This window comes from Mobula birostris, chromosome 16, assembly GCF_030028105.1.
Source record: "Mobula birostris isolate sMobBir1 chromosome 16, sMobBir1.hap1, whole genome shotgun sequence".
Lineage (NCBI taxonomy): Eukaryota > Metazoa > Chordata > Chondrichthyes > Myliobatiformes > Myliobatidae > Mobula > Mobula birostris.
Genome location: NC_092385.1, coordinates 59,281,739 through 59,308,988, shown reverse-complemented (window position 1 = coordinate 59,308,988; position 27,250 = coordinate 59,281,739). Strand labels below are relative to the sequence as shown.

At 39.6% G+C, this 27,250-nt stretch overlaps 1 protein-coding gene across 1 annotated transcript in view; it reads left to right on the top strand.

The window, feature by feature from the left end:
• The window catches only part of dock3 (dedicator of cytokinesis 3), a 946,041-nt gene that overhangs the window by 738,788 nt on the left and 180,003 nt on the right, over positions 1-27,250 (top strand). The window contains exons 21-27 of the mRNA XM_072280136.1: positions 1,142-1,242; positions 5,506-5,587; positions 9,595-9,765; positions 10,486-10,678; positions 11,208-11,335; positions 25,083-25,229; positions 26,818-26,916. Coding sequence (XP_072136237.1) covers positions 1,142-1,242; positions 5,506-5,587; positions 9,595-9,765; positions 10,486-10,678; positions 11,208-11,335; positions 25,083-25,229; positions 26,818-26,916 — 921 coding nt within the window. The remainder of the gene's footprint in view (positions 1-1,141; positions 1,243-5,505; positions 5,588-9,594; positions 9,766-10,485; positions 10,679-11,207; positions 11,336-25,082; positions 25,230-26,817; positions 26,917-27,250) is intronic.

The window sequence follows — 27,250 nt, the reverse complement described above, 5'->3', positions numbered from 1 at the left end:
ACATTAACTCTTCTTTCCACAGATCTTGCCTGACTTTATGATTATTTTCAGCAGTTTTTTCTGATTTCCAGCACTCCTAGTACGTTGTTTTTGATTATGGTACAATTGTCCCAATGTATTCCATACCCATCATAAAATAAAGATCAACCAAAATTCTGTTTCCTCTATCCCGAATTCCTGAGACCTGGTCTACTGTAGTTCTATAATGGGCAAGGCCTCATTTTAAAGTCCCTCCATCACTCCTCCCTATGTTTATAATCATCTCCAGCCATGCAATTTTGCATAATACATTTTTAATGCTCCATGAACATATAAAATCAGCCGCAGATTAGCATCCATATTTTCAGTTGTCTAGGCCATAATCTATAGAATTCCCTTATTAACTATCTCTATTTTGTCACCCCCCTTTAAGACAAAATTGATTAATCAAATTCTTGCAGCCTGAGCTTACCTCTCCTTACATGACTTCATGAAAAAAATGATTCACTTGATAACAATCCTGTGAAATATTTTGCTCTGGTAAAGATCTGAAAAAATGTGTGAACATTTCCACCTTCAGTCAAGCCACTGTACATTGTTACTCCAGCCAGATGATATTCCAGGCAATTTACAATGACCAAGACAAAAAATATGAATTCTTTTCCTCTTGTCATCTTTGGTTTATCTGGTGGGAATAGTGGGTAGAGAACTTGTGCCTTGTAAGATGAGATCATGAAAGCACTCATCCCATTGTACTAGGGGTACATTTCCATCTGTTTCAACCATTATTTCAATTTCACCCCCTCCTCCTGATTGTATGACAGTGATAAGGAATTTCATTCAATCAATAATAGAAGATGCTTGAAATATGAGGCATTTGTATTTGTTCACAAAAAAAAAATATCTGTTGACTTAATGTTTCTGGACAGAGACTTACATCAGAACAGACCTGCTGTTTATTCCCATTGTTTTCTGGTATTATTTCCCAGATTGGCATTAATTAGTTGCTGTTTTTTTCTACTATTTATGTTATGTGTCGCTAACCTTATCAAGCCATCTAGTTATGCTGCTGCTAGCTGGCCTAATTTTCTCTTTCTGTTTCTCTCTCTGGCTCTCTCTCTCTCATTTTCTTTCTTGCTCTCTCTTTCTCTCTTCTTCCCAGGTGTTCGTAATAAATTTGCTGCGGGACAGCAAGTATTATCACTTCCGGCCTGTGATGGATACCTACATTAAGAAGCACTTCTCTGGTGCACTGGCATACAAGTGAGTCCAATTACCTGGTGGCTTAGGACTTACTTCCAGAAACAATTAGAGCTCACAAATAACATTAGGACATAGCTCTAAAATTGTATTTCTGAACACAACACTCTGTAAATCTCTTCTTCAGTTAAGTAACCATTGAAATTGATGAATTCAGTGCAGTGGGTCAGAATGCATTGGACTGGCCCATCACCAAGAATCACTGCCCGGGTCCCATATGCTCATGCTTTCTTAGGTTGGATGTGGATAGCTCCCTGGAGATGAGTGGTGAAGCTGCACTGCTAATTTTGCCTTTGGCAGCAGAGTGTTGAGGTGCTGGTCCTGGAAAGCACCTGATAGAGGCAAAGCTGATAGAATAGTTTTGTCTTCTGTCAAAGCTCTTATACAAACATTGAAAAACTATTAAAATTTAAAAAAACAAAAATATAAAGTTAAATAAAACACAGAAGTAAACTAACATTAATTAAAAATGTTAAGCTAAAGCTAAATAATAAAAAAGAACTCTTTGCTTCCAAAATCTTTATCCTACAAACAAATGGTGGGTCTGAATCTTTAAGCAGGTCCGAATTCACCAGGATCTGAGTGGCAGTTCCCCAGTGAAGCAAGGCTGGTCTCCCCATTGGATTCCACCTGGAGTCCCAACCATGTTGCATGGTGGCATCCATGTCAATGGCTGAGCCATTGATCAAAGCCAGCAAGATTCAACCCAATAGCTCATTCACTGAAATGACTGTAACACATTTATCATGTGTATCATTGGTCTATGAACATAAATTGTTTCTTTAATCCTGCTATTTTAAGGATTATTTCACATGACTAGTTGCAAAAAGTTACAAAAGGAGGCTATTTGAAAGAAACCAACTATAAGGATACTGCCTGGCTCTATAATCTGTTTCATAAATATTGTGCCTTTGCTAATTATTTAAATTGCTAACTGGGTGTTGCATCAACTTGCTATTTCTTGGGTCTGGTTATGGAAAGCCTGACCTAATGAATTTGCCTCAGTTATCTTTTCAACTACTGTAGATTTCTGAATCCTGCAGGTACATAGACAATGTGTGGTCGTATCCATGTACACACAAGAAAGAGAGGAATTAACTAACTATCGTATCACTGAACAATTTCCATAGAATTTAAATAAAGACCTGTTAGCTTCAGCATAGATTTTGATACTGTATGTGAGATAAGGTTGTCACTACCAAGGCCTGTATGTCAACTCCCAATTGTCTTTGGGAAATAAGTAGTGAGCCCACCATCTTAGACTTCCCTAAGGGCTATTATCACGGTAGTGTTGGGCAGGTGGTTCCAACAGTTAACTTCAAAGATTGATGAAGGACTGGTAGTATATTTCCAGTTTCGAGCATTGTGTAAGTTGGAGAGGAAACTGCGTATGGTCCTGTTCCTATTCTCCTGGAGTCCTTTTCCTTCCTGGTGATAGAGGTTATATATTTGGGAGGTGACATAAAGGCAGCAAATAAAGTCATAGAGCACTACAGCACAGAAACATGTCCTTTAGAGTATCTAGTCCATGCCAAACTATTATTCTGCCTCGTCCCATTGACCCATTCCTGGACCATAGCTCTCCATACCCTCCATCTATGTATTTATCCAAACTTATCTTAAATGTTGCATTCAAACCCATATCCACTTTTTGGCTAGCAGCTCATTCTACACTTGCACCACTCTCAGAGTGATGAAGTACCCCATTAGGTTCTGCTTAAATATTTCATCTTTCACCCTTAACCTATGACCTCTAGTTCAAATGGTTCAATTTTAATATCAGAGAATATATACAGTATACAACCTGAAATTCTTACTCTTCGCAGACATCCACAAAAACAGAAAAGAACTTCAAAGAATGAATGACAGAAAAACATCAGGACCCCAAAGACCCCTTCCCTGCACAACAGAGGCAAAGCATCAACCTCCTCCTTACCCCTACCATTTCACTATAAACTATCAGTGCCCACCACCCACCAAGTAACAGCAAAGCCCCAAAAGAGAGACCATAATCTACAGTCAACGAAAACAATTGTTTACATGACAGTTTGATATGTCACAGGTTCTCTCTCTCTATCACTAACAAGGGACAGAGAGGTGTCACCCATATCACAGTGAAAGGGGAGACAAACCAACAGTCACTGTTACAATATTACAATCTGCTACGTCAATTTTTAGTCCAAGATTCTCTGACTCGAGAATCAGCAGCAAACTCTCCCCACCAAGAGAAAGAGAGAGAGCGATTGCTCAAGTGCAGAGGCCTCTGTCAGCTGCATCCGCGGCTCATGAAATTCTGATATTCCTTCTCTCACGACGCCTCAGTCAGCAATACCGGCATGGAATTGATCATTCACAGGGTTGTGCAGGGCCACACTCCCGGAGGCAGGCATCTTCCAAGCCACTCTCAGAGAAAGTCGGAAAAAAACCGGTCAGTGAGCTCCAAGAGCGAGAATTCACGTGCCGTGAAAAACTGCAGTTTGAGTGCAGCTGCAGATCATGGACTTCAACAGAACCCCAGCCACCTTGAAAAGGGAAAAGAGGGCCGGCTGGTGGCGCAACGACATCAGCGCCAGACTCTGGAACGGAGGTTCCCGGGTCTGAATCCAGTCGGGTCCGCTCCCAAGTACACTTTCCATCCATGCCGGGTTGAGTGTTGGGACTGCAACTCGACCTCGTAAAATAAAAAGGGAAAAATACTGCAAAATGTCTGTGTGAGGAGTGGCGTGCCACACAGTCTCTCTCTCTCTCACTCCGCACCTTGTAAAGGCATGAAAAAGACATCATCCTATCAACATGGCACACGCACGCGTGCACGCACATGCCAAAAAAAAATTTTTTTTTAAAGAAAAGGGAAAAGAAACACTAAAGAGAGGAATTTAAGCTGTTTCCATCGATGAGCTTAAAGAAGCTGCCATTTGGCAGCATCTTAGCTCCGCCCAGTTCTAGTCTCACTCGACCTCAGTGGAAAAAGTCTACTTGCATTTGCCTTATCTATACCTCTCATTATTTTGTATTCCTCTATCAATTCTCCTATATTCCAGGAAAGAAAGTCCTAATCTAATAATCCTTTCCTTATAACTCATATCTTTAAATCTTAGCAACATCCTTGTAAAGTTTCTCTGAAATCTTTCAATCTTATTGTAGGTGACCAAAATTGTACATAATACACAAAAATATCGCCTCACCAATGTCTTATACAACTCTAACATAATATCCCATCTCCTATACTCAATACTCTGATTTATGGAGACAATGTGTCAAAATATTTTTTATGACACTGTCTACCTGTGACACCACTTTCAAGAAATTATGGATCTGTGTTCCCAGATCCCCTTGTTCTACCAGAGTCCTCAATGCCCTACCATTTGTTGTGTAAGTCCTACCCTGGTTTGTCTTCTCAAAGTTCAACGCCTCACACTTACCCTTATTAAATTCCATCTGCCATTTTTAGCCCATTTATCCAGTTGGTCCAGATAAGTAATAACAGTGTATGTTGTAGATGATATATGGTGTGCTGGTATTGGAGAAATTAAGTGTTTCCTGCAGTGAATGGATATTTTTTCCTGGATGGTCTCAGGCTTTAGTGTTACTGGGGATGACCTACTGAGGCAAAAGGAGAGTATTCCATCACCACTGCCAGTTTCTGTTTTGGTGATGGTTAATTGGCTTAAAGATCAGAAGACAGGTTACTAATCACAGACTACCTGACCTCACAGTGACTCTTGTGGCTGTAGTATTAATCTGGCCAAGTAGTGTCAGTGGTGGTATGTTGATGGCAGGAACGTTAGTATTGTGTTATTGTTGGATATAAAAGATAGGTGATTAGACTCATTTTTGTTGAAGGAGATCACTGATAGGCAGTATGTAGCATGAATTTCCCTTACTTTGTAAAGGCTATGTTTTATTATTGTCTAGGTTATGTTACCTTATTTAAATTTTTTTGAATGTTGATTAGACATTTATAAAATGTTGACATGCTAATGTAAAATAACAAAACTTGGCAATAAAATAATTCAAAACTACGGCCTAGGATTTCCAAAACAATTGTCATTTTATGCAGAGTTCCAAAATGCTTTAATTATGCATCTCTGCAAATGAATTGTTCACACACTTGCCTACAAATGAGCATGTCCATCAAAACTTTTTTAATTCACTATAAGTTCTTTACTGTCCACTGCTTGCTCTTGTGTTTTATTATTCCTGCATGTAATAATCTGACAAACTCAGATATATCACGTTCTTTATAAATATGCTGTATTTTTGCAGGGAGCTAATCCGATGTCTGAAATGGTACATGGATCGATCTGCAGAAGTTGTAAGACAAGACCACATTCAAGAGGCAATGAGGGTAATGAAATACCATTTAGTGGCTATCTTGACAAAATATAGAAATTGAACAAGAGTTAGCATCTAGTTACGTACGACCACGGCATTATGGCTGCTCTGGTAGCAAAGATTTGCCCTTACATAATTCACAAATTTCTACCCCAAAATTTGTGATAAGGAATAAAATTTTCTCTCATGAAATGTGATAAGAGAGTAAATAAATAAAACACCATTTTTATTTAACTTGCATTTCTTGCACATTTGCAGATGACACAGCTTTGCATTACAGAAAATCATAAAATGAACTATTTTCTAGCACCGCACTCCCTTTGCTCCCCACTGTAAACTGGAAGATGCCATTACTATGCTTAATAAAGTCAAGCCGTCTTTCTGAAATAAAAACAATATCTTTGGAAATAAATCGCAGGTCAGGGTGCATCAGTGGGAATAAAAACAGAATTAACGTTTTAGAAATGGAATGGAAAGGAGATATAAGCTTTTAAGCTGCACGGACAGTTTGGAAGTGGCGTATCTCTGATAAGGTAAAACCAGTTGACCATGGAAATTACTGTAGCTGTAAACAATATTATCTGGTCAATAATTCGATGGGAGAAGTTAGAGAGTGAGAACATAGATAAAAGAATATAAAGGTTGTGGAATGCAGAGCAGGAAGATATGGCTGGCAGGAGAACAAAAAAAGAAACAAAATGCTGAGCTAATATTACAGATGGATGCCTAATACAGAGTGAGAGAGAAAGCCGTAGAATTCAACATGGTTTCAGAAGGCTGCAGCATGCCCAGGTGGAAGATGAAGTGTTGGTTCTCAAGTTTATATTGCCTCATCATAACAGTAAAGGAGACTATAGGCTGGACACAAGTTTGAGCACCTCATTTTTCATCTGGGCATTTGCAACCCCACAGATCAAAGCTGACCTGCTCAGTATTTCCAGTATTTTTTTTTATTTTACACTTGCAAGATCTGTAAATTTTTTGATTTTGACTTTGTTACTCATTCATTATGGTAAATAAGATTAGATTCCAATATTCATTGGGAAAAATAAGTATTATTCCTTTGAAACACAGGACTCCTTTCTGATTTTTGCACTATACAAACGACTGTGGTTGTGGTCTTTCTCACAGAACTATATTTTGCTTTCTTATAGGAAGGTTTTCCTTGAATTAGTTAACTCTGATGTTTCCTCTATAGTTCTCCATATGTCATGTTTCATCTTCTACAAATAAGTGCTGGTGAAGAAAACAGAATTCCATAACTATATAGTTAAAATGTTATCTCATGTTAAAGATTTAACACACAATTAATGCATTCCTAAAGCTTAATTTCATTCTATGTATACAATTCCCTCGCCTCCCCATCTAAATCAGCAGGTTTCTAATCGCAATGCCTCTACTGGATTATGTTATGTATTTCCGCTTTAACTCATGGATCATCACAATTTCTCATTACATAATTCTGTAGTATACTTCCTTTATTTCTAATTGAAATGGCACTAATTTCATGCTGCCTGCTGTGTGAGAGTATTTTTGCTTGCTTTTTTCTTCTGTCGTTTGCTAACAATCCATTGGGGAAATTACTTGAGATACATTAAAATCCAATTACAAGCTTTCCAATCTCAAGCCTGTGAAAAACAAACCCTGTGGGACACTTTATTTACTAACACCTCTGCAGTTTCATTTTTGATAAGCACCATGGCTCAGAATTTGTATTCGGTGCTGAAACAACAATATTTATTCCTCTTCACAATTTCTATGGCTATATCTTCCTACCACTGCTGCTATCCTTCAGCAGTTCAATAGATTTCTGCTACTTATCAAATAGTCTGAATAACTAATTTTTGATCAGAGGAAGGTTACAACAGAGAAGGGGGCTGTTTGGCTGATTGTGTATGTGCTGGTAGAATAAGAACTACACAGTGTGATCCCAGATTTCAGCATTTGACCCATTGTTCTTCAACTAATAATTCCGCAAATGCATTATAGAACTCAAGTCAAAATCAAAGTAAATTCATTATCAAAGTATAGTACCGTGCAAAAGTCTTAGGCACTCTTGATTTTTAATATGGTTTCGGATGGTATGGTTCCACAGTGGCCTGATCTCAACATCATCGAGGCTGTCTCGAATAACCTAGAGAGACGGAAGCAAGCAAGACAGCCAAAGTCTGCAGAAAAAACTGTGGCAAGTTTTCCAAGATGCTTAGAACAACCTACCAGCTGATTTTCTTATAAAACTGCATAATGAGAAATGATGCAGTTTTAAAGGCAAAGTGTTGTGACACCAAATTTTGATTTCATTTCATTTTTTACTGTTTACTGCTTTTCATGGTAATTTTTCGATATTTAAGAACTTTTTATTTCATTATTTCATTGCAGTACTGTATATATATGTCACCATGTACTATCTTGGAATTCATTTTATTGCAGACATTTACAGGAAAATAAAGAAATACAATAGAATTTATGAACAACTACATAAATAAAGACTGACAAACAACTACTGTACAAAAGAAAAAAATTGTATCAATAACTAAATAGATAAACACTGAAAACATGAGTTGTAAAGTCCTTAAAAGTGAGCCTGTAAGTTGTGGAATCAGTTCAGGGTTGAAGTGAGCAATGTTATCCATGCTGGTTCGGGAGCTCACTGATGTCAAATAATAACTGTCTCTGAACCTTTTTTTTATTGAGTGCAATCGTGAACAATAGCCAGATCAGAAATGCTGATCGAGTTAACTAGTTCTCGAAGAGAACTCTAATAGGCCAATCAGATGGTTCACTGCTGCTCAGCGATAGAACACAAAAAAAGTCACATATACAATTAAGAAACTTTAAAGAATATTAAAAATATTGGAGTCATGATGATCATGATGAGGTCTGCTGGAGAGAGGCATTTATACACATGCTGTCCTCCATAACTCAAAGAGATTGAAGGATAAGGTTGCAGGATGACAAAACGTGGCAGGAGCACTTGGAACTAAAAACTAATCCCTACCGGGAGAAAACAACACCTGTTCTTTCTGCACTGTTCTCCAGCAGTTTAAGGACTAAGTCCAGCCGGAACATAACTCACAAGTGGTGGGACATAAGGCTCCTCAATCTCCTGCCTGATGGTAGTAGCAAGAAGATTCCTCAACAAAGATTGACGCATTCCCATATAATTAGAAGTGGGAACTAAAATAATTTTCTATAAAAATATAAAATGTTAAAAGCCCCTATATTTTGAAATACATTTCAATACTAATGTACAATTACTTTTTTATGATCAAATAGTTGAAAAAGCAGGAATTATGGTTTGTATGTAATTGATATCTTAGTTAAATTTTATGTAACAGATTATAAGATTTTTGGGGAATTCTGAAGAAGGAACAGCTTAGATTCCCATCAGTTCTAGTGTTTCTAGTGTTTCCCTTAATTCCATTGGAAAAAATTGTAAATAGCAGCAGTCTGCTGAATCATTAATAGCAACTTTGGGATTTCCCCAGTAAAGTATGCTTGTAATGTGTGACAATGTTTAGTCACTTAATTTTGCAATATCCAAATTAATAAATGAGATTATTGCAGTTGAACCATTAAATGCATTACTCTTCTCAGTCCAGAATAATGTGGTAAGAAAATAGCCAAATAAAAAAGACTCAGTGATAGAAGTTTCACTATGTCTCAAATTCAAGCAGATGATAGAAGAATAATAACTTTTCCTGAACCTGGTGGTTTGGGACCCAAGGCTCCTGTACTTCCTTCCCAATGCCGGTAACGAGAAGAGAGCATGGGCTGAATAGTGGGGGTTCTTGATGGTTCTTTCTTGTGGCAGCACTCTTTGTGGTAAGATTTGATCAGAGATTCTGAATCGATATTGTATTCACAAGGTTACTGCATGACATACAGTATATCTTTTGGAATGTGTATTTTCTGACATACAGGCCAACTTTAAAATGTTGTGTCTGATGTGAAAAATACAGTATCAGTTTGGATTGATGAGTTAAGTAGTCTAAGAACCTGTATACTCTTTCTCCCTAGGCCTTGGAGTATTTGTTCAAGTTTATTGTGCAGTCACGGATCTTGTATTCAAGAGCAACAGGTGGGATCGAGGAGGAACAGTTTCGTACCAGCATTCAGGAACTCTTTCAGTCCATCCGCTTTGTCCTGAGTTTGGATAGCAGAAGTTCTGAGACCCTCGTCTTCACCCAGGTTAATTCAATAACTTGCAACATATCCTTAGGAGCTGAGCCCAAAGCAGTATCACAGCATGACAGGAACAAGCCCAATGGTAATAAACATCCATGTCAGCCTTAAAAGTAGCAGTGCAGACAGGGGATGCTGTGCTTTCATCTCTTATTAATGTTCTTGTTGATTTCAAGGTTCTCAGATAAAATGAAATTGAACTGACTGGTTCTGTAGAATTTCTAATGCACTGGATGAATCTGTCTATACTTTCAATCTCATTCAGGCCACAGGGTAGCCAGCAACATCACCAACAATGGGTTAATACAACTCTTTGCAATTATCATTGAGGCACATTTGAGCAGAGTTGAGAATCTTAATAGTTTCCAATTCTATTGTTACACTGATGATTAGACACAAATTCCATTCCATAACTAATATCTTTCACCAAAACTAGTGAAGTAAAATTATTCCCTTTCCAGAAATAAAGAATGATAGTATCTCCTTTATCCACAGGCTAATCTAGTTTCCATATTGACTTAACTGTTTTGTTTTTAGATGATTGAGCAATTTCCTTTCTGGTTACACCCAGATAAATATGTTTTGTTGCTGATAATCTTTCTGGAAATTAAAATAATAGAGATTTGGATCGTTACCTTGCTATGTTATCCCGGGCTTTATTTAATTTACTCTGATAGTAGTGCTATAGATTGGACATTGATGAACCAAGCTGTGGTTTCATTGTAGGCGGCTCTTCTCAACTCCTTCCCTGCAATCTTTGATGAGCTACTGCAAATGTTTACAGTGCAGGAAGTGGCAGAGTTTGTGAGAGGAACATTGGGCAGCATGCCCAGCACAGTACACATTGGTCAGTCAATGGACATAGTCAAGCTGCAATCCATCGCACGGACTGTGGATAGCCATCTCTTCTCATATCCAGGTAAGGGCTGGAAATCAGAAGTAGACAACTGATTATGTTATGAAGTGCACAGTACATATCAGCTGAGTGGCTTTTGGGATCCAAGTATGAACACGGGTTTTCATATTCTACTATTTAATCATGCGGATTTAATCTGAGTGTGAATTTTCATCACTCACAGTTAAATCAAAGAATTGTCAGCATCATTGTGTACAAAATAACTTATTTCACAAACTTTTGCAGTCAATCTAAGACTAAAAATCTATCCTTGCATAAACAACTTTATCGTTAGTATTAACATTAAGTAGCACTGTTTCACTGGTTGTTGTATATGTTTATTACTATTTATTCAACTTCTGCAGTTCTTGGATCGATAATATTTTAAATTTTATGTTTGTATTTCTGAAAATGGGTTCACCAAATGAGAATTGAAAACCCTGTGACCACGTTCTCACAAATGATGTGATCATATCACAGGAGTGGGGAACAGAAGTGTTGAAGATATACACTGTAGAAGTATGGCTCAGTACAGCTTTTCCTCTTTTCACAGACTCCCGTCGAATCCTGCTGCCCGTCGTTCTCCATCATATTCACCTGCACCTGCGGCAGCAGAAGGAGCTGCTCATTTGCTCTGGGATCCTCAGCAGCATCTTTTCCATCATGAAGACCAGCTCCCTGGTATGCCTCTGTCCTACACGCTGCAGAGATGGCAGTGGGGTATTGATCCTCATTATAACAGCACAGGAGCCGATAGATAGGTCAGAGTGGGAGTGAGGTGGCAATAAGAAGCTCAGGATCACCTCTGTGGATTGAACAAGGGGGCTCTGAAGGGCAGTCATCCAGTCTGCGTTTGGTTTCCTCAAAATATTGGAAGAAAAAATGTGAGGTAGATTACTGTTTTACCTTGAAGGAGTATTCCTGGGGTAATATGGTTCCTCGGCTTGGAATGACCCTTTTCTTCGCCCCCCCCCCCCGCCCCCCGCCACTTATATTCCATTTTGGTTCCTTTCCAAAAATAACTCATTACAGTCACCTTACAGTAGCAATGCAAAATGCTTCAATGTTTGTTTGTTTGTTTATTTATTTATTGGGGTACTGCGCAGAATAGGGCCCTACGGCCCTTCAAGCCACGCTGTGCTGTGCAACAACCCCTGATCTTTCCCTAGCCTAATTATGGGACAATTTACAATGACAAATTAACCTACCAACTGCTATGTCTTTGGACTGTGGGAGGAAACCGGAGCACCCAGAGGAAGCCCATGTGGTCATGGGGAGAGCGTACAAACTCCTTACAAGCAGCAGCAGGAATGGAACACTGGTTGCTGGTACTCTAAAGCGTGTGCTAACCACTACACTATTGTGCTGCCCAGAATGTTTTTTGTCAGAAACCTGTACATCCATTGCAAGCTTAGGAATCAGTTTACAGGCTGACTTACTTCAAAATGGCACCAAATCTAAACTAGCAAAAAACATCCTCTTTGTAAACTTAAGTGGCAATAAAGCTAATTCACTCCCATAGGAATATAAATAAAAAGTGAGAAGACCTCCCCTCCACATATAAAATGCCATTTGTGGATTTCTGGAGTATTTGGAAGCACTATTTACTGTTAGTACTTTTGAAGTGATATCACTATTGAACTAAAAAATGGAGCTAATATGCACACTGCAGCTTCTGACAAACAGTAATGTACTAATGGCCTTTGAATCCATTTTAGTGACATGGATTGAGGGATTAAGTATTAGGTACCAGGCAAATCTCCCCCTTCTAGGACTATGACATCGATTTTGTCAATCTGGAGGGACCTTAATTTTGGCATCTCAACCAAAAGACAATACATTACTCCCTCACAATATTTCATTTGTGTGCCAGGCTAAACGTCTGTTTTCAAATCTCTGGAGTGATACCTCAACACGTAACAAGGCAGAGTAAGTACTAGTGTATATGCGGCAAGGTAGTGCAGCGGTTAGCACAACACTATTACAGCACCAGTGGTCTGGGTTTAATTCCCGCTGCCATCTGCAAGGGTTTGTATGTTCTCTCTGTATGGGTTTCCTCTGGGTTCTCCGGTTTCCAACCACACTCCAAAGACGTACAGATTAGTAGGTTAATTTGTCACATGGGTGGCAGGGCCTGTAACCCTGAGTATCTCTAAAGATATAAAATTAATTAATAAATACTAACTAAGAATTACTGAGTCTCGGTATAATATATACCTGAGTCTTATGATATGATGAAAGCATGGATGTTTGCAAATGATAGAAAGATTCCTTGCATAATTAATAGCATAGAAGATTCAACAGGATACAGATAAATTACTTTATGGTCAGAGAAATTGTAGATGAAGCTTGCTCCAGTCAACTGTGAGGCGATCAAATTGTAAAGGAACAGTACAAATTTCACGGCAAGTTCCATAACAATATATTCTAGGGTTCAAGTCCATAAATCCCTGAAAGTAGCTGCACAGGTTGATAGAGTGGTAAGGAAGATGTATAGAGTGTTTGCCTTTTTTAGTTGAGAGACTGAGTCAAAAATTGTGTTGCAGCTTTATAAATCTGTGGTTATGGCCAGATGGAGTATTACCTTCAGTTCTGATCACCCCATTATGGGAAGGATGTGGAGGCTTTCCATCCTACATTATTAGACAAGATACCAGGCATATTTCCCTCTTCTAGTACCGAGGCATTGTTTTTGCCAATCTGAAAGGGAGCAGGGGAGGTCTACAAGGATCCTACCTCAAATAGAAATTACATGTTACAACAAAAGGTTGAACAAACTTGGGTTGTTTTCTCTGGAGCAGCAGCAACTAAGGGAAAATCTGATAAGTTCATAAGATCAAGAGAGGTGTAAATAGTGTAGACAGCTGGTATATTTTTCCCAGCATCAAAGTAACTAACTCCTGAGGACATGCATTTCAGTAAGTTCAACAAAGATGTGTGGGGCAAGTTTTTTTGTTAAAAACACAGAGAGTGGTGTATGCCTGAAATCTACTGCAAGGGATGGTGATGGAGGCAAATATGATGGAGGGGTTTAGGAGACTCTAGGCACATGAATGTGCATTATATGGAGGGATATGGGCAAAAGAAATTAGTTTAGTTAGACTTTTAATTACCAGTTTATCTAGTTCAGCACAGCATCATGAGTTAAAAAGCCTATTCCTGTGCTGTACAGTTCTATGGCCTGGTATAAAATGTGCACCTGGTGGCTTTAGACTCATACACATGTACAATAATGGATTTGAATGGTATACTCTACTGCAGGAACGTAGTAGTGGCAGTTTTATTTTACACAGTTCTCATCAGGATTATTATATTAAGCCAGTATGTTATCTGTGCATTCAATACCAAATTAACCTAGCATCCAGTGCTTCTTTGACATGGTGGAGGAAACTGGAGCACATAGAGATACCCATGTGGGAGAACATTCAGACCTAAAACAAACAGCACAGGAAGTCAGATTGCGCCTGAGTCACTGATATTGTGAGGGAACAGCTCTCCCCATTGCGCTACTGTATAGAAATTTATCTCAAATCTCCTCTTTAAATCTCTCCAACTGAATCTCTGGACATGCTATAATGGCTGGGTGACCTTAAATCTGCCTGACCCCTATTGTCCTTCTCAGGCTGCCATCCACTTTTGGCACCATCTTCCTCCAACAAATCTCAACTCTAACTAACTGGGAGAAGCATCAGTCATCTGATTCCCATCTTTCAGCCATAGCTGGAGAACCATGTGCAAAAGCTTTCATTCCCACATCTATACCTCTAAGATAAGATGGCTTAATTTATCACATGTACATCTAAACATACAGTGGAATGCATTGTTTGCAACAAGTCAAGTCAGCAAGGATTGTACGGGGGGCTGCCAACAAATATTGCCACCCTTCAGGCACCAACATAGCATGCTCACAACTTAATAATCCTAACCCATACAGCTTTGAAATATGGGAAGAAATCAAAACGTCCAGAGGAAACCCACAGGGTCACAGTGAGAACATACAAACTCCTTACAGACAATGGCGGAAATTAATCCCTAATCATTCATTGCTGGCCCTTAAGGTGATTGTGCAAACTGCCATGTTGCCATGCTATCCAATACCTTTACTTCTAATGTTCCCCCAAGGATCTACCAATTGCCATTCCTTTCCGCAGCATCATCCGTAAATGTTACATCAGCTACCAGCTGCAGATTGCTATCATCTTTATTTCACCACTATTACTGCCCCATAACTGCTTCTAAGTGGACAACACTGTTAGTCCATTATCCAGTACTAGATGGACAAGATGCATTTCTAGCTGAATATTAAACTAAATCCATGACCTTTGAATGCAAGAACATAAGGAATAGAAGTCAGAGTAGGATATTTATCCCTTTACATTTGCTCTTCCATTCAGTGAGGGAATTACTAATCTTTTACCTCAATTTCACATTCCTGTGCTAACCCCACCTTCCCTAACACCCAAAATATACCAAACTCTCTTGAATATACTCAGTGACTATGCTCCACCACCCCCTTGGATAGAGAAACCCTCTGAATGAAGTCATTTATTCTCATCTCATTCCTGAATGGCCCTTCATTTTAAGTTTATGATCCTTAGTTCTCGATATCCCAGCCAGTGTGTAACATTCCAGCATCTATCTTGTCAAGCCCTGAAGACCCGAGTGTAATTCAATGAGATCCCTTCTTGTCATTCCAAGCTCCAGGGAGTTTAGGCCAAGCCTATTTAATTTCTTCACACAGAACCATGTCCTCATACTAGAAGTCAGTCTGGTGAACCTTTGTTGCATTCCCTGTATCACAATTACATCCTTACTCAGGGAGATTAGCCACAATATTCCAGCTGCAAACTGGTTTGGTGTGGAATGCTCTCTCACAACATATGAAAACTACAGTGAACTCTCAGGTCACAGGTAGGCTGCAGTCTACCATCACTGCAGGACCTGTATGTGTCCAGAACAAAGAAACAGGCATTGTGGACACTACCCACCCTGCAGTAGAGTATACCATTCAAATCCATTATTGTACATGTGTTTGAGTCTAAAGCCACCAGGTGCACATTTTATACTGGACCATAGAACTGTACAGCACAGGAATAGGCCTTCTGGCCTATGATGTTATGCTGAACTAGTTAAGCTGGTAATTAAAAAGCTAACTAAACTAATTCCTTTAGCCTACACAATGTCCGTATCCCTCCATTCGCCTTTTCCTAAATCTTCCTTCTGGGTAAGTGCTGTTGGACAATTAAAACAAAAACTTTACGCCATGTTAAAAATATCTTCCACCAGAGAGTTAATCTGATCAACTATTCTACAGTAGTTAGCCCCACCCCCCACCACCACATTATTTCCATCACTGCATTGCATTGTAGACACTTTAACAACTTTTTATAATGTTTACATTGTAAATACTTGCTGGCTTTTATTTATTTATGCACACTTTATTACATATTTGTCCTTTAACCTTTAACTGTATTAGCTTTTTATATACTTTATTCTTTATAATAATTGAACGTTGCTGTTTTGTGTTGCATACCACACCCTGACCAACACACCACAGCAAATGCCTAATCCATGTAAATGTATGTGGTGAATAAAGTTGATCCTTGATAGACCCCTGCATCATTTAAGCAAGATATCTCTTCTCTTGTACTTAAATTCTTTGCTAAATAGAGACAAACAAATCATTGCCTTTCTGATTGTTTGCTGTGCCTGCTTGGTAGCCTTCAATTATTTATGTACAAGGATACCCAGTTCCCATGGAATGCTTTCACCTTTCAATCTCTCATTTCAAAAATACTCTTAACTTGCCATTTAGTCCTTTCCCAAACTTGATTCCATTATCATTATTTCCATCCCTCTTTGGCACTTCACTGAACCTAAATCAGGCAGTTCTTCGATGGTTTCAAATTTGAGCTGAAGTTTGGACCATAAAACTGTGCCATTGAGTTTATAACATTACCTCAGTTCAACTGCTACTAAAAACTTCTCCATATTTTTACACAGAAACACAATATTCCAAATGTGAATATTAGAAAAGAAAACAGTAAGAGTTGGGAATATTCAGGACAGACAACATCTGTAGAAAGAGAAATAAACTCATTCTACAGATGTTGCCTTTTCATTGACCCAAAACCTTAACTCAATTTCTTTCTCTCTACAGATGCTGCCTGACCTGCCCTGTATGTACATCGTTTTCTGTTTTAATTTTGGTCATGGCTTTGCTACCTTTAGAATTTTCCAGTGTACTTCTAGTTGGCCTCCTGCTTTCTCCTGTCCATAAACTTGACATCACTCAATGATCCTGTTCACCATTATCCTTCTGCATGAAAATCTACTTTGGCTGTTGGATAAGCAGCATCTCAGTTTTAAAGTTCTCATCCTTCTTTTCAGTTTATCATTTTTTCTTCATCTGTATTTTTCTTCGGCCCTATTATTTTTAAGATATTGTAACTATTTAAAGCTAATTCTGGCTTTTTGATGAAACCCAGTATTAATCACTGCTGTATTAAGACCATGAGACATACGAACAGTCTTTCATAAACACAAGAAAAGGAAGTCTTCTGAAGAAGGGTCTCAGCCGTGAACGTCGCCTATCTATTCATTTCCACAGATGCTGCCTGACCGGCTGAGTTCATACAGCATATTGTGTGTTTTGAATTAGGTCATTTGGCATACTGAGTCTACTCAGAGTTTCCATCATGACTGATTTGTTTTCCCTCTTAACCCCTATCTCTTGCCTTCTCTCAGTAACCTTTGACACCCTTATTAATCAAGAACTAATCAGCCTCTGCTTTAAATATACCCAATGACTAGGTCTTCGTGCAGCTGTCTGTGGCAATCAGATCCACAGATTCAAAATCCTCTGGCTGAAGAAATTCCTCCTCAACTCTGTTCTACAGCGACATCCTTGTGTCCCGAGGGACACATCCTAGAGTGACACCTTTGTATTGGCACTTGTTCCTTTGGAAGCCTAATTTACCTCAATCTTCCTGTTTCTACACACTTCTTTCCTCCTTTAAGAATCTCCTTAAAACATGCCTCTGAATTTACCTTTCTGTATCTTTTTATGAGGTTTAAAATTAACTCTTATTTTTGGCTGTTCCTCACAACAGCAAACATTTTATATAAATATTGCTCTAACTGCCTTGCCAGTGATCAGTTAAAATTCTACTTAAATTGGTTAGTTACTGACCTCAATGAAGGACAGCAATAGTTGACGTTTAAATACCTGCATTTGATACAGTGGAACAATTAGCTTGTATGCAATAGCTTAAAGGAGAGAGAGTGGTACAGTGATTGGGAGGTTTAGGAAGAGAATTACAGTTTTAGTAGAACGATAACAATCATTAATGCACAACTTGCCAGACTGGATTGAGTCAGAAGTCTTGGAAGGTTGAATACAAGCAGGATAGGAGCAAGAAAAAATTTCACTGCCAGGCCCACACCCTCAGTATTCAGCCTCCAATTATCCTCAACTAACTCTGACAGGTAGGTCACATTGTTCATATAACTGAGAGGCATTGTGTTCTAAAGAGGTTGCCAGGAAGAAAGAGGAAATAGTTCAAGAATATTGTCAAAGGCGCCTTGAAAAATTGTAACATCATCACCAGTTTGTTAAAATCCCTCAGCTGTAATCAATCAAAATGGGAAAGGAGCATCCATGAAGGTAGTGAGAATTTCCCATCTTCATCGGAAGTACATGGAAGCCCAGCAAAAACTGGAAGTAGTACACTGGCTTCTTTATACCTGACCTCACATGCCAATAGGCCACTCCTGCCTTACCATGGCAGAGACTACGGATGTGATCATGGCCTCACCAGCCACCTCAGAACCCACAGAAGTGATGTGGAAGCAACTCAACTTCAACCCGAAGGAATTACCTCGGAGGAAAAGGAAGAAAGTTGATGGAACTTGTAGAAAGATAAGGCTATGGATAGATTTGAAAATGGGACACAATTTTTTAATTTTGCACTGCCAGACTGATCGACATAATCAGTCAGGGAACAAAAGGGTGATGGGTAATGACCTGTGCAGGTTAGGATTCAGAGTGTAGATTGTGATGACATGAATACATGAGCTGATACTAAAGGAGAAGTGAGAGTAATTGTTAACCCAGCATTAGATGGTCTTATAACGCAAGACTATATTAAGAGCAGAATTAGGCCATTCAACCCATCAGGTTTGCTCCGCCATTTTATCATGGCTGATTTATTATCCCTTTCAACCCCATTCCTCTGCCTGCTCCCCATAACTTTTGATGCTCTGACTAGTCAAGAACCTATCAACCTCTGCTTTGAATATATTCAATGACTTAGCCTCCACAGCTATCTGTAGCAATGAATTCCACAGAGTCCACCCATTCCGAAGCTGTACCCCCTGCTCCTCCCCTCATCCGCTCTATCTAGGCCGATCGATAGGTTTCAGTGAGATCCCCCTCATTCTTCTAAACTCTAGTAAGTGCAAGCCCAGAGTCAAACACTTCTCATAAGTTAACCCGTTCACTCCTAGAATCATTCTCATGAACCTCCTATGGATCCTCTCCAACGCCAGCACATCCCTTCTTAGGTAAGGGGCTCAAAAGTGCTTCACAATACTCCCACGTACAGTCTGACCGATGCCTTATAAAGTCACAGTATTACACCATTGATCTTATTTTCTAGTGCTCAAAATGAAAGCTAACATTGTATTTGCCTTCTTCACAAGAACTCAACCTTCAAGTTGGCCTTTAGGGAATCCTGCACGAGGACTCCCAAGTCCCTTTGCACCTTTGATTTTTGAAATTGCTCAGCATTCAGAAAATAGTCTACGCCTTTGTTTCTTCTACCAAAGTGCATGAACATACACTTTCCTTACATTATCTGCCACTTTGCCCTTCTCTTAATCTGTCTAGTTCCTTCTGCAGACTCCCTGCTTCTTCAACACTGCCTGGCCCTCCACCTGTCTTTGTATCATCTGCCACAAAAGTTATCAACCCAGTGGAAACACACTGCAGTAGTGCGGACCTCAAGAAAAAAGAAGAAAATTAGCTTTTCAAAATATTCACACACAATGGCTATCTCAAAAACTTTATAAGGTGTCTCATCCGGAGAAACAACCTTTTAATTCCTACTGAACAGACAAGAAAAAGCCTAATCCTGTGATACATCAGGAATATTTCCGAAATGACGACAAGACCACTCCAACAGCCTGGAATAATGGTGACAAATAAACCCAGCACAACCATCAGAACATTCATCTCGAGACCCAGAAGTCCAACAACCCACAGAGAGAATAAACGTGATATATGAAATTCAATGTAGAGTCTACTCCAAATACTATGTAGGACAGACAGGGAGAAAACTATTCACGAGACTAAATGAACATCAGCTAGCCATAAGAAGACACAATCCCCTGTCACCCCTCCCAGTATGTGAAGACCAAGAAGGACAGAAGTTCACCTGGGAGCCTACAAAATTCCTGGCAGAAGCATAAAACAAGAAATCGAAAGAATTCTTAGAAGCTTGGTTCTCAGTGGAAGACTATTAACAAGCATATTGACCTGGATGCAATTTATGAATCTATGCATCTGCGGGATTGGGGCCAATAGGTGAGCCACAGATATCCAAGGAACCATGTGCACAACGACCGAAACCAGGTCAGCGGAGGTCACTCAGCTATCCATCTTGCTGGGACCTAGCAGAGACTAGCGGCCAGCGCGACAGCCAACTAATCAGAACAACAAGTCGGACCGATATAAACACAAGCACCCCGCAGAAGCAACACTCAGTTGCACATTGATGATGTCACTTCGACTGGTGATGAAACATTTGCAACCTAACCTCGAGGCTTGGCGAACAACCCCACAAACAAGCTAACTATTCCATAATCCAAATTATTAACATATAGAAAAGAAGTGGTCCCAGCGCCAACCCCTGCAGAACACCACTAATCACTAACAGCCAACCTTAAAAGGCCCACTTTATTCCCACTCTTTGCCCCGTGCCAGTCAGATAATCTTCTATCCATTCTTGTACCTTTCTGGTAATATCCTGGGATCTTATCTTAAGCAAAATACTTATTCAGTTCATCCACCATTGCTTTGTCGCCCCATTACTACCTCTCCAGCATCATTTTTCAGGGGTTCAATATCCACCCTCGCCTCTGTTTTACTCCTTGTGTATCTAAACAAATTTTGATATATTCCTTGATATTATTGGCTAACTTACCTTCATATTTTATCTTTTCTCCCCTTATGGCTTTTTAGTTGACTATTGTTGTTTTTGAAAAGCTTCTCAATTCTCTAACTTACAATGAATCCCTGATAAAAATTAGGTTACAGGAAACTCCCAGGATGTTGGATTTGATAGTTGACAAACAAGATGCTGCCCACATTTGTTATAGTGGCTATTATTTCCAAAGTGCCTCATGGAAGTGCTCTTGAACTATCTGCTTAATTGTAAAGTTAACTGTAGGGTTGTTTACTGTATCAGAATCACATTTATTATCTGTTTTATATGATATAAAATTTGTTGTTTTGCAGCAAAAGTACAGTAAAAAGATGTAAAGGTACTATAAATTACAAAATAAATAGTGCAAAAAAAGGAATAATGAGTTATATGGACCATTCAGAAATCTGATGCTGGAGGAGGCGAAGCTGTTCCTGAATCATTGAATGTGGGTCTTCAGGCTCCTGTGGCTCATGTACCTCCTCTCCAATGATGGTAATGAAAAGAGCACATGTCACGATTGGTGATGGTTGCATCTTCCAGAGGCACTGCCTGTTGGAGGTCAGAATCAAAATCTTGTGCAATATCACTAGCATATGTCGCACCTCTTGTCCCAGAGGGAGAAGGTGGTTCTGATGAAGAATCTTGACAGCCCCATTCCCATCCTCTGGTTTCACCCAGAAAACTGGTACATTCGGCATCTGACTCTCCACTATATAGGGCGTAGCCACCCAGTGGTCAGCCAACTTATGCTTCCCAGATAGCCCCAGGTTCCTTATGAGGACTCATTCTCCCGACATGAGTTGGGAGAACCTAACCTTTTGATCATACCTCCTCTTATTTCCTTGATTCTGCTTGGCAACCATGACCTCAGCTAATTCATAAGCTTTTTTCAGCTCCCTTCTCATTTCAGACACATACTTAAGACAAGTCTTCGGTGGTAGGTGTTCCTTGCCAGTCTCAAAACAAAGGTCGATGGGCAACCTCACCTCACACCCAAACATCAGATAATATGGAAAGTACTCGGTAGCTTAATTTCATGTACAGTTGTAACAGTGAACCAGATGTCCAATATGTCAACTCCACTTGTTCTTCTTGTTGATTTCCAAGGTTCCTAACATGTCTAGCGAGGTCCAATTAAACCTCTTAGGCTGGGAATCACCCTGCAGATGATATGGAGAAGTCCTCGACTTCGCAACTCCAAGCATGCTCAGTAACTCATGTATGAGTCTACTCTCGAAATCTCATTCCTGGTTGCTATGTATCCATCTGGGGAGCTCATTGTAAATGAAATACTTCTCCAATAACACTTTGACTATGGTGGACACCCTCTAATCCTTGGTAGGGAAAGCTTGCGCATATCTAGTGTAGTGATCCATAATGACCACATGTTGCTGGCATCTGGCTCCATTGACAGAAAATCCATACACACCAGGTAAAGGTGCCCCACACTCTGCAAATGAGATAGCAGAGCGGCCCTCGTAGGCAACATCTTCCTCCATATGCAGTGAATACGTGATCTGCAGTACTCTTCGACCTCCGGCTTCATTCGGAGGCCAGTAAAAACAAACTCTGAGCAATCCTTAAGTTTTTTTCAATCTCCAAATGGCCAAAGTCATCATGAAGTGACTTCAACACAATCCTCCGACACTTCTCAGGCAGAGCCAGCTGGGAACACTGTGGCCGGTCCGGAGGCGACGTGACCCGTGTAGGATCTGGTTCCTCAACTCCAATCTGGGCTATTCTCTCAGAAATGGAGGCACCACAGCGTGTTTTGTCTTCTCCGCTTGGGCCACGTTTCCCTTTTTGACTGCTGACCAAATGGTACCAATGCCCAGGTCATCTCGCTGAGCAGCTGCCACTTCCCCAGAACTCAATTCCGGCAACTCGTTTGTCTTCAGAGCAGTCAGGTTACAGTAAGCTTGTGGTGTGGCACCATCAGAAACTCCCAATTGATCTACCACTCGATCCTGCCCTTGCCTTTCCTCTGCCTTCACCATGATGGAAAACTGGCAGAAGGCTTTCACTCTCGGGGTAGGAATGCTCTTCCATTCTTCGTCCCTGTCCAGCCCTTCAGTCACACATCAGAACAAATCATCAGCATCAATGTTCCTGCTTCCCAGCCGGTACTTCAGGCTGAAATCACAGGTAGACAAGGCTGCCAACCACCAATGGCCTGTGGCATCCAATTTCGCCGAGGTCAGGATACAAGTTAGGAGTTGTCCATCCTCACCTCAAACTTGGCATCATAGAGGTAGTCACTCAACTTATCCATCACAGCCCATTTCAATGCCAGGAACTCCAACTTGTGCATGGGATAGTTTTTTTCAGAGGGTGACAGACTCCGGCTGACAAACGCAACAGGTTTCAACCCTGTGCCCTGATCCTGATACAAGACACACCCTAAGTCCACTCTGTTGGCATTGGTATGCAGTTATGTTCATTGGTTCATTGTCCATTCAAAATCCTTAATAGGGTCCTTAATGATGTCATCGATGGTGGGGAGGGTTGTGCCCGTGATGGAGCTGGCCAAGTCTACAAACCTCTGGAGCCTCTTGTGCTTCTGTGTATTGGAGCTCCATAACAGGCTGTGATGCAACCACTCAGAATACTTTCAGTACACCAATAGAAACTTGCAAGAGTTTGTGGTAACATATCAAATTTCCTCAAACTCGTAATATAAAAGTCTCTCGTGTGCTTTCTTCGTGATTGCATTATTTTGTCTATCTCACTCCTATACACATCCTTATTGCCATTTTACCAACAACTGTGGTGTCATCTATGAAGTAACAGACATTTGAGCTGTACTTAGCTACACAGTCATGAGTGTAGAGTCGGCTAAACACATCTTTGAGGTGTGCCAGTGTTAATTTTCAGCGAGGAGGAGATGTTATTACTGATCCGTACTGACTATGGTCTTCTAAGGAGGTAGTCGACAATCCAGTTGCAGAGGGAAGTACAGAATGAAATTCATCATTCTTAGAGCTTCATTCATTGTCCCTTCAGTAATGAAGCAGTGAGCATTGGGCTTCACAAGAACCTATACAATATACGTGTTTGACCTAAAATGTGACATTAAGCCAGTCACCATTTCCAGCAAAAAAAGTCACAAACATTTCCTTGGCACCTCACTACTACTCTTGGGATTGCTATTGACCTGAAACAGAATGACCTACATGAATACCATGGGCGGGAATAAGATAAAGAGTGGTATCTCTGCAGCACGTTGCTTGCCTTCTCATCCCTTAATGCCTTTCTCCCATGTGCAGGAGAGCAATGAAATATTCATTACTTAAAGTATGCAAATCATCAGCACTGCAACAACGCTGAAGGAAACTTAATTCTATTTAAGACAAAGGTACTCAATTGAAACCTGTGCAACATACTAGTCTCAATCAATTGTCACCTTTCACTTTATGACCATAAGCCCTGGATTGGTCTTATATATTTTTTTCTGGTCTACTGTTTTATACAGAGCAATAAAGCAAGCTCCATTTAAACCTTAGTTACTTATCCTGTTTAGCAATATTTTTGTATTGCCTTTAACACTGTAAAATATTTCATGGCACTTTACAGCAGTACTAAAGTATGAGTACGTGTAAGATCTCATTATGATAAAGTTAATTGTAACAGAATATATCAGATTCAGATTTATTTATCACATTGTACATCGAAATACAGTGACATGTAATGTTTCTGAGGCAGCCCACAAGTGTCACCACACACTCCAACATCAACATACTCTGCCCACCAAGTTCAGCAGAACAACTCAAGCAGCAGCAAAAACAACAGAACAGAACAAAACAACAGCAAAACATGTTCTTTCTCCTCCACCCACCAGACACAAAGATGTAAAAACTGTTGTGTGAATGTTGCTTTTTCCTCTTTAAAGTCAATTCAACAGCAGACAATTCAAATTAATTTTTGTAATAGAATTACTGTACAAGTTGTGTCCAAGACTGAAATCAATAACCAATCAAGCTTTAGGGCCACACAGACTTCAATTTAACGAGAATATAGATGATGCCTCTGTACAAAATCAGTTCTTTCATGGCCCTTTGTAAAGAGACCAGAAGCCCTTTACAATAGTCGTGTTAAAATACTAGAAAATTTGCTAGGAACAGATGCTTTATAGTAATTCTGCATGTATTTTGTAACAATTATTTTATACTCTTTCTATACGTATTATTGTAGCAATAAGTATGTCATTATGTATGATCCAGGAATACTCAATATCAGAAGAGGTCGAAATGATGGTCGAGAGTCTTCTTGATGTCCTTCTACAGACCCTGCTTGCTATCATGAATAAGTCCCAGATGGCGGAGGCGGTAAGAGGACAGCGCTGCCCACAGTGCACAGCAGAGATAACTGTTAGTAACTAACAATCCTTTTTATGAATACTCATCCACGCATGGATTTCCCTTCCTACACACATCTTTACAACTCTTCATAGTCTGTCTCTTCTGATGTACTCCCATCCATGTTTAGGTATGTTTATTGCTTTCCAATTCTTAAAGGAAAATTGTCATCTGATTGGAATCTAATGAGTTAATTTACACATTTTAGCTTACAATAGGATTAAATAGTAATGGAAATAATTTCAACCTGATCTGCTATAGCTTTTTTCTCAAAACTTTATTCACCAAATTATCATTTGTCCCTTACGTAAAATGAGTGAAGCTGTGGTGGTCTCATATTAGTAAGTCCTGTTGGCATGATTTCATGCCAGTGCCCCTTCATTCTAAAAATTGTGAATATGAAGTACTCATTTCCATATCATGCAGTGCATTACTAACCACTGATTGACTAATTCATAGTATAATTCATAGAATTGTGCCATTAAATTTGTAATTGGCTTTCAGGCGCCAAGTGTGTTAAATGATAGCTGAATAATTAACATGTTTTGAGATTTTTTTTAAAAAAATTATAGGTTGACTGATTCATAAAGCTCACCAAGCTAAATGTGGATCTACAGATCCAATCAATGTTCAACCTTCCATAAAAATCATCCAGTTCCTTAGTTTTAACCTTGGGCTTCTAAAGCCAATTACAGCTCTCCCACTAGTAGCTTAGCAACAGTTGACTAAGGACAGATGTTGAGTTTTAGTTCCAGCAATTCTAGATGGCTTTGTGATGAACAAACCACTGGGGAAATTTAGAATTATGCAGAAATAAATAGTAAAACAAACTAAATAGAATTAGCAAAATTGAATTAGTTCCACCTACTTTATTGTTTTGAAGTTGCAGAAAATGTATCATCTGTATTTCCCTCCTTTTTTTTTCTTTCCCTCTCACAAATAGGAAGGCCATAAGACATAAGAGTAGAATTAAGGCATTTTAGCCCATCAACTCTGCCCTGCCATTCTCTCATGGCTGATTTATTATCCCTCTCAAACCCATTCTGCTGCCTTCTCCCTGTAACCTTTAGAGTCCTTACTAATCAAGAACCTATTAACCTCCACTTCAAATATACCAGAGACTTGGCCTCCACAGCCAGTTGTGGCAATGTATTCCACAGGCTCTTTCCCTTTTGACTAAAGAAATTCCTCCTCATCTCTATTCTAAAGAAATGTCCTTGTATTCTGAGGGATAAATCCTTAAAGGGACATTTATGGCAATTTGGATTGCAGAAGCCAAGTCATTGGGTATATTTAAAACAGAGGTTGATAGGAACTTCTGTATATTTTTATAGGTTACAGTGGTTAGATCTGGAGTCAAGGAATAGGAAACATTAGTGCTCTGTAGTTTAGAATGACAGTGGCTTCTGGCTTTCCTGACCTAATTGATGTTTGATGGCACTGTTACATTATTTAGTTATAAGTGGGTGTGCAGCATGTACATTTCTGTTTATTTACACCTTCATCCTGATACAGTCATTTTAACCCACTTGAATGGATGTACTATGTGCTGTATCTCTACCTGAGTCACTGATTGCTGCACTTTACTCTGGTTCTCTAGGGTGAGTATGTCACTTGCCTACTGTCCCTGCTTCGACAAATGGGAGATAACCACTACCAACACTTGCTAGATAATTTCCAGAGCAAGGAGGAGCTCAAGGTAAAAATTACTTAATATTTGAAGTTTTTGTGTGAAGTAAAATCATTAATATTAAATACGGCAGGGGCTTTTTCATTGTCTTCTCTTTTGCCTCAGAACTGTCTAATCCAACACAAATACAGATTGTGGAGTCAGAGAGTAAAACAGCATGGAAACAGGCTCTTCAGCCCAAATAGTCTATGCTAACCACAACGCCTTCCCTGCTAGTCCCAGTTGCCAGTGTTCAGCCCATAATCCTCCAAGCACTTCCCCTCCATGCAACAATCCAAATGCCACTTAACTGGTGCAGTTGTACCTGTCTTGACCATTTCATCTGGCAGCTCATTCCAGGTAT